Genomic DNA, 11895 nt, shown 5'->3' on the forward strand with positions numbered 1-11895 from the left:
AAAATAGCAGATCTACAAGCTCATAGCGCCACGAGTGGCGCGCTACGAGCTTGTAGGTCCGCTATTTTTGAAAAATCTAAGAACGAGTGACATAGAAACATACGTAGCTCAGGTCAAAATGGGCCTCAAAGCCCCTTTATAATGTTTACCAGAACCGTCCAAGTGGAAAAACGGCAGTCCGAAAATGACGATGCAAGACAAAAAAAAGGCTCATATGCAAAACCTTTAATCTGGATACAAATCTGTTTCCTCAGATTTGTATCTGTTATAGTTTTCTCTACAGCTGACCATTGACCACTCAAAAAGAACCTGCCCTTCTTTGTAATTTTATTTTATTGATTGTGGACAAGTGCTGCTGTGTATATATTCTGTATTTGTGGCTTTATAGTATTCAATTATGTTTTTGTCTTTGCTCCCAACGTTAACAATGTATTTAATGCTTTCAAAGGTTTGGTTTTGGTTGTTTGTGTTTTGTTTTTAACTTCCCTCCGTTTTCCCCACTGATGATCAGCTTGGTATAGAATCTAGCAGAATACGCCTTGGAAAACCCCAGCCACCTCCAACCTGGCAACCTGCCCCCATCCGTGCTGCAACGACACATACTGTCTCCTGCTACTTCACACATCTCTCTCTCTCCACCTTCCATGTCACATTGTATTTCTGTTATGCTCACAGTTTCATAACTTTGCCTCATATCTGAGGCCTATATTGGGCTTGAGAATAATATCCTCCAATTTTAAAGCCTTACTGGGTATAATAATTCCCCTGCTGGTCGGTCACTATACCGTCATTGTAGGTCTTTAGATCATTCTTGCACTTCCCAGGAGCTCACTAATTGATCCCTTTGAACTTCAAAGAGGTTGTGTGGAAGTCCTGGAGTTGGGAACCCTAAAACCCAGTTTTCCGGCATCGTTTCCACACAGTAGTAATGACTAACCTCTCCTTTCATCGCTCCCTCTTCAGTTGAATCCATGCACCAGGTTGTATTGTTTTTTTCCATGTTTTCTCATGCTCCTCCTCCCTGTCTCTGTCTCTCTGCTCTGTCTAACCCATGGTGTGTATCTCCCATGTTCTCCATAGAGTTGTCCGGCTCACCCAGACAGGCCTCACTCCAGACAACAAGCCCCACCCAGGAGCCCCCTGTCCAGCTCTGTAAGACTAAGACAATACCCCCCACCCCACCCCCCTCCTCTAACCTTCCACTCCTGAATTAGGGTTGGGATTCGGAACCGGGTCTGTTTCCGAGATCGCGGATCCGGAGCCGGTTCCATCGTTTTTTTTTATGAACGGTTCTGCAACCCGGTTCTCCTTAGTCTTCATTTGGCTCCGCATGTGTGACTGTCTGTGTGTGCAAAGCAAAGCAAAGCAAAGTTACTATATGTTTACCCAGGGTAACTGGACTAAGCTCAAGAACTTGTTTACAGCCAGGCCCTGCTCATAGAACATTTCATGGTAGGGGGTTCAATGCCTTGTCCAAGGGCACTTCAACGGTGGTCATTTTAACATACTGTATACGTGAGCGATGCTGTGAATGTCCACAATAGCGCTGTGACCAGAGCGAGCGAGACAGCGCCGCGTATAGCGATATAACTCATAGTCATACTGTACTAATATCACTGCGTCGCGTGGATAATCTTGCCCCGGGGCAATAATAATAATAATTATGCATTGCAAAGGCAGATGAAGTGCAATAAATGTGATGCCATAGTTTTCTGCAATGGTGGTTTGAACTTGCACGTCCACAACGAGGAAACATCTCAAAACTCAATACACGAGATTATTCTGGGCACATGAGAGTTAACCCATTTACACCCGAGTTAAAAACATTCACTTTGAAAGAATATGTATTCAAAGATTTGCACCACATTTTTACGATTTTTCAAAAATAGCAGACCTACAAGGTCATAGCGCACCACCGAGTGGCGCGCTATGACCTTGTAGGTCTGCTATTTTTCAATAGCTAAAAAAGGGGTTCCCCCCCCAAAATGGGTTTTAACTATACTAACTAATCCAGAGCTTTTTATTAGGTCTATTGTAAATCCTGCTGTTTATGGTGTTCATTTAGAACGCCAATGACTCAACGTCTGTCTGATATTTTATGAATCACGTCAACTATATATATCAGCCATAATAAATCAAACAAAGTCAATTTGTCTGCACTTAGTTACATGTTACAATGCAACTCAACTGCTTTCATAAATTGGCTCTAAATTCATTGCGCGGCTGTCGAGTGCCCAGCCTTTAGGTGGTGCATATATTATATCTGCATGCTTTGAATGATTGATTACTTTATAAACAGTTTGCGGAAAGCCCAGGAACGTACAGTTCAATACAAGCTCCGAAGAGGATTTATAACCCCAGAAAGCACTATGGCTCGTTTCCATTGGGGTAAAAAGTTCGCTCTGAAAGAATATATATTCAAAGATTTGTTGCCGCATTCTTACGATTTTTCAAAAATACTCCGGTGGCGCGCAATGAGCTTGTAGAGCTGCTATTTTTCAATGGCTAAAGTATAACATAATGCTTAGTTAAAACACCAAAAGGGGTTCCCGCCCAGAATGGGTTAAAGACACAAATATAGTAGAGTACAAATTGCAATAATTATATTATATAATAATAATAATAATAATAATATATATAATAATAATTATGTTGTTGTTGTGGTGGCTGCCACTGGCTGGTTGGTGGACTGTGGTGAAGTTTAGATAATAGTGCAATTACAATAAAGCGGCTTTGCATGATTGAATTTGTGTTAATTATGCCCTTGTGTAATATTAGCATAATGTATGTCAGGAAAAAAAGGGGAAAGAATTATATTAGGAACCGTTAAGGGAACCGTTATGAACCGGAACAGTTAAAATCCTAACGAATCCCAACCCTACTCCTGAACCCTGCACCTGATGTCACAGATTAGCAGCCCTGCATATCTCTTCTCTCTTACACTCACAGAACCACTGTCTGTGTGTGTGTGTGTGACGTGACCACACATGTCCCTTAATTGTGTCTGCGTCGTCAGTGTGTGTTTCTTTTTCGGAAGCTTTTCCTCCTTTTCCTTTTAGTTTACTCACCATCTCTCCAGTTCCTCCATGGCTTAATTAGCTCGGTCTGGTTTGGTTTTCTCCTGTCTCGTCTTCTTCGTTGGAGTCTTGGGCGTCTTTGCCCGTTGTCTACCACTACTGTGTCTAAATGTGGATGCCCCCTAATAGTGCGTAGAATAGCTGTGTGTGCGTGTGTGTGTGTGTGTGTCTGTGTGTGTGTGTATGTGTGTGTGCATGTGTGCGCGAGACAATGGAGCTGGAGGTGGGTATTCCTTCCTTTCTTCCTTCCTTCCGTCTGTAGCACTGTAAAACCTTGTCCCCTTCCACCTTTCCTTCCTTTCCTTTCTATATATATATATATATATATATATATATATATACATATACAGTATATATACTTTATTTCTACCAAGGAAGGTAAATTGAGGAATGGACACCGACGTCATTTTCTCTACTCAAGCAATTCCAGTCGTCGGATTCGTTGACACTGGTTGGCAAACTGCAGCCGTAGGAGTTTGATGGAACTCACTATTTCTGAATTATTGAGACCTTTTGTATAAAATACTCGGTCCAGGAAAATAAAATAAGACATTTTACACCTTTTTTTTTTTTTTGTTGCTGTGCTGCTTTTCGATGTATACATACCGTATAATTGTATAGTCATCTAAAGAGCACAAGGTATACGTTTATGAACCTGCCAAGGTAACACGAGACAGACATGTCCATCATTGCCAGTCTGATCTGCCAAACCTTGCGATACTACCGATGCCAGGAACGATCTGCCGCTGTTTAGACGCCTCGATAAAACTACTACTAAAAGATCAGGAAAGCGTGAAGAGTTGGAGTGGCACATCTGCATGTCTTTTTTTATATTCCTGGACCAATTTTATGACAAAGGTCGCAGTCGTGTTTGTTCACGAGCTGCTCCGGCCGGCTCTAATTCACTGCAAGGTTATAATAGTTTAGTTTTTTTCATTATAGTTTAGTTTTAGTTCGTTTTGACATTCTTTTTCTTCTAATTCAGTTAGCTTTAGTTAGTTTTTAGAGCGGGTTTGCTAGTTTTTATTTAGTTTTTATTTAGGTGAAAATGCTTAGTTTAGTTTTAGTTTAGTTATAGTTTAGTTTTAGTTTTTTTTTGTACTTTGGTTTAGGGTTACCGTGGCTACATGCTGCCGTACGGTGCTGAAAACTGCCGTAAAACATGTTGGAGAAATGAGGAAATGAATCGAATTAATTTAAAAGAATTATATTATAAATATCCGAAAGGCATTTCAGTTAGTTTTAGTTTGTTTTGAGGACACACAATACAGTTCAGTTTGGTTATCGTTTTTTTATTTTTTTTTAAATTTTTATTAGTTTCAGTTAACTAAAATGTTTTGTTAATTCTAGTTTTCGTTTTTTAGTTAGTTTTAGTTAACTATTATAACCTTGATTCACCGCAGTGTATTTCATCAAACTTCCGGTGCCCAGTTTGCCACCCATGAGCATCATGGCGTCATCCCTTCCTTCGTTTGCCTTCCTTTGAGAGTTCTCCCTAGAAAATACCTCTTCTTTCTTGCCTTCTGCCTGTTATAGTTATATTTAGTTGCACACAAGGGGCTGTATTTTGCGTGTCTTAAGTACCAGGTCTTATTACCTAACTTGAGTAAACTAAAGACCTGGAGGCGTGATCAATGCTCTTTGGCCACTCAGAATAGCCAAATGGCATTGATCACGCCTCCAGGTCTTTAGTTTACTCAAGTTAGGTAATAAGACCTGGTACTTAAGACACGCAAAATACAGCCCCTTAAGGTGTCACACTGTGCAAAAAAAAAAAGTTGATCTTGAAAACGTGCTATTTTGGACGTGCGACACCTCTGCGCAACCACGTATAACTCAGGCTTTGCTGCTAACGTTGCTTTTCATCTCGATTTCTTCATCTCTCTCTCTCTCTCTCTCTCTCTCTCTCTCTCTGTCTCTGTGTCCAGGAGCAGCAGAAACAGGTTGAGGATCCAAGCAGGGAAGTGAAGAAGGTCTGTGAACATGTGCTGCTGTTGATGCACAATAATACCTGCACAGCATTATTATGCATATCATCTGCATGCACCTGGAACTCACATGTTGATCTGACCTCATCAAACCCTGTACACTCACGACATGCTCCTTATATGGCCAGTACAGAATTCATTCCATGTTGATCTGACTCCCCCCCCCCCCCCCCCCCCCCCATGCCAAAGCGCCAGCGCTCGCCCAGCAGTCCGCCGTCAACGAGGCGCATGCGTGCACGCAACCTCGCCCCTTAGGCGTCTTACTGGTTCTTTATTCTCTGACTTAAAGGACCACTTCACCACGTTTCAACCTATCTTCATATAATAGGTCCTCATTAATAATCGTGATAAAATGGCACGGTTTATTTTTCTACTCAGTCTGTGTCTCATAGGAGGGCTGTGGGCCGTTTAGAAACCGTCTCCCAGTGACATCAGATTTTCATCGTGAGAACGATGGCTTCCATTTTCGCATTGCAAATTTTCAGGACTAGAAAGCCTGCAGTTTCTATTAGCTCGTATTCCCCGCATCGATGATGTCACTGGAGGACGGTTTCTGAACTGCCCACAGCCCTCCTATATGAGACACAGGCAGAGTAGAAAAAGATTGTGCCGTTCTTTTCACGAATATCTATAATATATCTATATATTATTATGAAGATAGGTTGAAAGGTGGCGAAGTGGTCCTTTAATATATCATATCTAGGATGTTGTATAAGAGTCCAGAGTCGGATCACATGCATGACGACACTGTGCCGTCGTTCCGTTGACGTGTTGCAGGTGCGCAAGGCTCGCAACCGCCGCCAGGAGTGGAACGTCCTGGCCTACGACAAGGAGTTCAGACCTGACGCCAGACTGACCCCGTCACCCTACCACGGGATGTCCTCCGAAGGCTCTCTGTCCCCAGACAGCAGGTACGCACTACGCACGCACTAGACTAGGGCATTCACTTCTAGTCATTTTTACTAGTTTACTAGTTGCCTAGTTTACTAGTCGACTAGTTGTTTAACTACCTATTACGTAAAATATATATATATTTTGTTGTTGAAATATATTAAAAAAAATATATATATATAAAATAAATATATATATATTTATATATATTTATATATATATATATATATATATAAATATATATAAATAATAAATATATATAAATATATATATATATTTATTATTTTTTGGAAATAAATATTTGTACATTTAAAAAACATTCAGAAACTGTGTATAACGGTGCCTATAACTATAATCTACCTGATCGTGAGGCCTACAAAATCTTATCAACTAGTCAACTAGTACCAACACAAGGTCACAAAGTAGTGGATTTACTAGTCGACTAGTAAACTAGTCGACTAGTTGCTTGATGCACTAGCACGCACGCACACACACACTTACATTTCTTTATTTGAGTCCACATTTATAAAAAACATTATCAAGGGCACCAACATTTTTCAGTTGCTAATGATATCCCGCACACTCGAAACGGTGCTTGAATCCAGACAAGCCCCAAATGTACAGAATATAAGCAGCACATTCACAGTCAACATTGGTCACTTTATTACGTGGCAAAATCATGGCGTATGTCTTCATGACACAGTCAGTACTCTATGGGTAAAATGTATAATGCCATTTTCACCTTCTTTTTTAAGACACACACACACACATACACACACACACACACACACACACACACACACACACAATATACAGTAGCTTTATAGCATGAACTCGCACTGTAATCCAGCTCTCTGCTGACCTCTGTTGGAGCAGGAGAGTACTAATGGATAGAATGCACAGTAGCTGTAGTTTAAGTGTTGGTTAGTCTAAAATGACTTTTGTACAATTGTAAGATTGTCTATGAAACGACTCTAGATGAAATATGCAGGAATTATAATCGACTTTAAGCCCGGTCCACAACAATGCAACTTATAGTAAATAGTCGCAACTTTCAACCACTTGCAAGCAATTGCAAGACAGCTGATCTACAAGCTTCAGCTTGCATCGATTATTTTGTTTTATAATCGATTAAATCGATTAGCTCCCTTTGCTGTTGCACCGCTAGTATCTTAAAGGACCACTTCGCCACTTTTCAACCTACTTTCATATAATTGGTCCTCACTAATGTTCATGATAAATTGACAATTTAACTCCGTGTCTGTGTCTCATAGTTCAGAAACCCGTCCACCAGTGACATCATCGATGGGGAAATCCAAGCTAATAGAAACTGCAGCCTTTCTATTCCTGGAAAGTTGCAATGCAATAACTGTTCTCACCATAATAAAAATCTAAATATATATACCAGGTAAAAATAAATAAGAAAAAGTTTCAAAAAATCTCACTAATGATGATGTCACTGAGGGATGGGTTTCTGAACTGCCCACGGGGGAACTACCCATAGATCCGAAGTCCCGTTAGTCCGAACATGCACTGCTCCCGTGCTTGCGGTTAGGTTTAGGTTTGCTCCCGTGCTTGCGGTTAGGTTTAGGTTAGGGTTAGAGATAGGGATAGTAATTTCGGAACAATGAACCTTCTGACTAATGACACGCCACCGCCCACGGCCCTCCTATGAGACACAGACTGAGTAGGAAAAAAGGTGGCATTTTATCATGAACATTAGAGAGGACCAATTATATGAAGATAAGTTGAAAAGTGACAAAGAGGTCCTTTAATTAAGCAATATTACACGAGAGGGTGTGGGTAAGCTTGCGGAACTCGACTTCGTCTCGATCCTGACCGCAACCCTGTGGCAATAATCACGTTAAACCACACCCTCAAGTGTAATATTGCAATTATACAACAGTTACCCTTAAAACTAAGAAAATCGCTGAAAGAATATATATGTTTAATGACAGATGTAGTCACTACGACCACACATGTCCCAAGAAACTAGCTAGCCTAGCCACCGAGTTTGCTAGCGCTCTGCAGGGAGAACAGAGCGGCTGAATTCTTTGTTTTGATTAAGTGGTGAATGGTGCTGGTTTAACCCACGGCTAGAAGGCTGTTTCAACCAATCAGATTGCTTCCTCGAAACGACCTGTGGTTGCGAACGCAGTGAGCCACTTACTATGACAGCAAGGGCTGAACGTCTGTGTGTGTGTGTGTCACGCATAGAGTGTCACGCTGTTACACCACCTGCCCGCCACCAGAGGGCGCAGCTGTAGCACACACACACACACACACACACACACACACACACAGGGCGCAGCTGTAGCACACACACACACACACACACACACACAACCACACACACACGAGCTGCGTTCGCTTCACGCGTTTGCGCGTCTTACTTGTATAATACCGTGTATACTACTCAATCAACCAATGTGTGTCTGATCTGATCTCCGTCTCCCCCCCCCGGCTGAACAGATCCGTGGCGTCCGATTCGTACCCGGCCAGCCCCAACAACAACAACAGCACGGGGGGTCCGGCGGGGGCGGGGGGCGCCGCCGGGGCCGGGGCGGCCCTCCACCCCGCCGACCATCACCACACCCGGGAGCTCATCAACGCGGCGGCCGCCGCCGCCGCCCAGACGCAGTCCCTGGACCGAGTGCTGCGGCCGCCCAACGCCGCGGCCCCCGGGGGGGCGGCGGGGGGAGCGGGGGCCCGCCAAGGGGCCTCCCTGGGGAGGACCCCCTCAGGGCACGGCGGCGGAGGAGGAGGAGCGGGGGGAGGAGGAGGAGACCCCGCGGCGGTCAACGGACCCCGGCAGCAGTCGGTCAAGGAGTACAGGGCCGCGCACAGGTATACTACAGAATGAATGAGTTAAAGGCATTTCTGCCGAGATCGTCTTTTGACGTCTCTGGATCCTTTGGGCCTCTGCGCTGAATTTCAGTCTTTTGATGTATTTATTTTTATTTTATTGATGACGTTTCATAATAACGCTGTTCTGCACCCCGTCTGAATCGCTCTGGTTGCTGCGCAACGGAAGTAAAACAGGAACAAGGCGGAAGTGAAAAGTCACGCGCACTTTTGCACTTTTTTCCATTCATCTCAGATTCTTTTTTCCAGGCCAGTTTAAAAAAAAATCAAAACTAGCTTGATTTGCGGCTTATAACTAAAGCGTTTGTGATCGCGGTTACAACATGTACGTTCTGTGTGAATAAAATAACATTCGTCTCTCTCTCTCTCTCTCTCCCTCCCAACAGTGGCCAGCCCTCCTCCATCCCAGAGTACTACATCCCCCCCGCCCCTCCCCCTCCCCCGCCCACCATCCCCTCCGCCCAGACGGCCTTCGACCCCACCGCCCAGCCCCCCGCCCCTCCCCCCCCTGCCCCCTCCGCCCTCCCCCCCACCTCCTCCTCCTACTCCCCCTCCCCTCCCCCGCCCCCCGCCAACTACGTCCCGTCCCCGGCGCACCCGCCGCCCGCCGCCCCTCCCCCGCCGCCCCCCGGCGTGCCCCCCGGCGCCCACCCCCTCCCCCTCCTCCACCACCTCCACCACGCGTCCCCTCCCGGGGGCGTGGCCTCCGTCTCCGCCAGGAAGGCCGCGGCCGCCGCCGTGCTGGGCATGATGCCCATGAGCGACGCCCGCTCAGACCTGCTGGCCGCCATACGCAGAGGTACGTCTGTCTGTCTGTGGGGAGTACGGGGACCCCTAGGGGTCCTTGAGAGTTCCAGGGGGTCCCCAGCTAAATGATAGTTAGGAACCGTATGCTTCGCTGTTTTTATACTATTTATAAAAAATGTATGTATTTGATGAATTACCATGTCTTTTGTTCCTGCTTACTAAGTCAATCGCTCTGGATTAACCTATTTAGGCCTGACATTAAAAAATGTCTTCAAAATCCTGACAGTTTTCTGAAAAACCTCATGTTTCTGTATCAGTGGTGCTCAATATGTCAAGGATCCCAAAAATGATATGTAACTGGCCTCCGACCCCCCATCTGAAAATATGTTGTTCCAGGGATGCTCCCAGAGGGCAAAGATTTGAGTTAAAAAATGTTCGCTCTGAAAGAATACATATTAAAAGATTTGCACTACATTTTCACGATTTTTCTAAAATAGCAAGCTCATAGCGCGGCACCGAGTGCCGCGCTATGAGCTTGTAGATCTGCTATTTTTCAGCTCTAAAGTATAATATTACGCTTAAAAAACACCAATAAAAAAAATAACAACAATAATAATACTGAGAAATGAAATGAACACTTGAGCAAACACAACGAACAAAACCCAACTGGATAAGAGCTCTCTTCAGGCTGTACCCTGATCACAGGCCCTGTAGCTCTCCCTCAGGGATGTTACCTGTGTCATTGCCCACTTCTAACTAACTAGCCTGTCCCTGCAGCCTCCTTTAAATAGGAGTGGATCCTACCACTGGGCACAGACTCAATTAGCACATTTCTTCTCAAATACCTCACTAATATAAATACTTCCAAACACCTTGAATAAACAGTAACCTAAACATTCTCAATAATGTGTTACAATTAAACAAGTCTAAATCAGAATGAAAACTCAATGACAATTACTCAAAGCATAAGGAGACACCCCTCCCCTGCTTAGCACTTGGCCCCTTCCTAAATCAAGGGAAATGCCACCAGCCGTGCAGGAGAGACAATTAGCAAACAATCAGTGAGCACACAGTTTTCAATACACACGTTTAAAACATTAGTCCTTACTCCTTGCATGTTATAGAAAGCAGTTTCATGTGTCTTTGTATATAGGGCACGGGTTGCTCCGTGACAAAATGAATCAATCAATTCCTCCTCCTCCTCCCAGGCATCCAGCTGAGGAAGGTGCAGGAGCAGCGCGAGCAGGAGGCCAAGCGGGAGCCCGTGGGCAACGACGTGGCCACCATCCTGTCCCGGCGCATCGCCGTGGAGTACAGCGAGTCCGACGACGACTCGGACCCCGACGAGAACGAGTGGTCCGACTAGGAGGACCACCACCCAGAGGAGGAGGGAGGGGAGGGGGGTCCGACTGGGACCACCCCAGAGGAGGGTGGGGGGGGGGGGGGGGGGGTCCGACTGGGGGCCGGAGGCACAGAGGGAGTGTGGTCCAATTATAGGACACAGATCGAGGCCCCTTTTTCACCAGGGTTTTGAACCGGTTCGGTTCTTCCTGACATTAAACCGGTTCAGAGTGTTTGTTTCCACTTGAAAATGAATTGGTCCCCCCAGAATCCTATAAAAGTTGGTTCGGAAAAACCGGGGAAACCAACAAAAAAAAAAGGCCGTCGGTTCCGTGAAAGCACCGCACAGTTCCAAGAATCTAGAACGACGGGAACCAGTTCTTATATTATAGAACCAATGTTCTTTTTTTTTTGGTGGAAAAGGGGCCTGAGGGAGGGTGGGAGAGAAAGAGTTGGAAGGAAACCTAATATCTAATGTGTTTTGCAGGGAGGAAGAAGAGGTGTGGGAGCAAATATGAGTTGGAGATGAAGGAGGAGGGGTAGACGAGAGAGAGAGAAGAGGTGTGTGGTGAAGTCGTCGAGTGTGCGGTCAGAACACGTCAGGTCTTTTCTCCCGTTTTGGGTGGAGTTGAAGCAGGCGGTGGAGACCGGGTGGAGCTTCGTCTGATTTATCGGTTGATCCGTCGTATGGGACATTGTCGTCACGCGGCGGAAAACACCCAATCTATACGAGGTTACGAGATCTGCGCCGTCGGATTCGACATGTCGTCGTGAGCTTATGGCTCTATTTGTGGCGCGCGACACGGCCGCACGAGGAAGCATAAATCAGGCTTTTATAAGTCATTAACAATTGAATTAACTCCAACAGGTAGCGGTGCACACATAAATACGCACACACACACACACACACACACACACACACACACACACACACACACACACACACACGTGTACATGTGCTGTGGCACACATGCTCCTATTTAAAG

General features: G+C 44.9%; 1 protein-coding gene across 1 annotated transcript in view; it reads left to right on the forward strand.

Moving 5' to 3' along the window:
• The window catches only part of LOC310875683 (actin-binding protein WASF3), a gene marked incomplete at both ends in the record, with an annotated part of 19396 nt that extends 8462 nt beyond the window's left edge, over positions 1–10934 (forward strand). The window contains 6 exons of the mRNA XM_083789001.1: positions 1081–1152; positions 5006–5050; positions 5843–5976; positions 8429–8803; positions 9208–9620; positions 10777–10934. Coding sequence (XP_083645127.1) covers positions 1081–1152; positions 5006–5050; positions 5843–5976; positions 8429–8803; positions 9208–9620; positions 10777–10934 — 1197 coding nt within the window. The remainder of the gene's footprint in view (positions 1–1080; positions 1153–5005; positions 5051–5842; positions 5977–8428; positions 8804–9207; positions 9621–10776) is intronic.
• Positions 10935–11895: the final 961 nt, after the last annotated feature.

Source organism: Protomyctophum parallelum (genome assembly GCF_964188405.1).
Source record: "Protomyctophum parallelum genome assembly, chromosome: 18".
NCBI classification, from domain to species: Eukaryota; Metazoa; Chordata; class Actinopteri; order Myctophiformes; family Myctophidae; genus Protomyctophum; species Protomyctophum parallelum.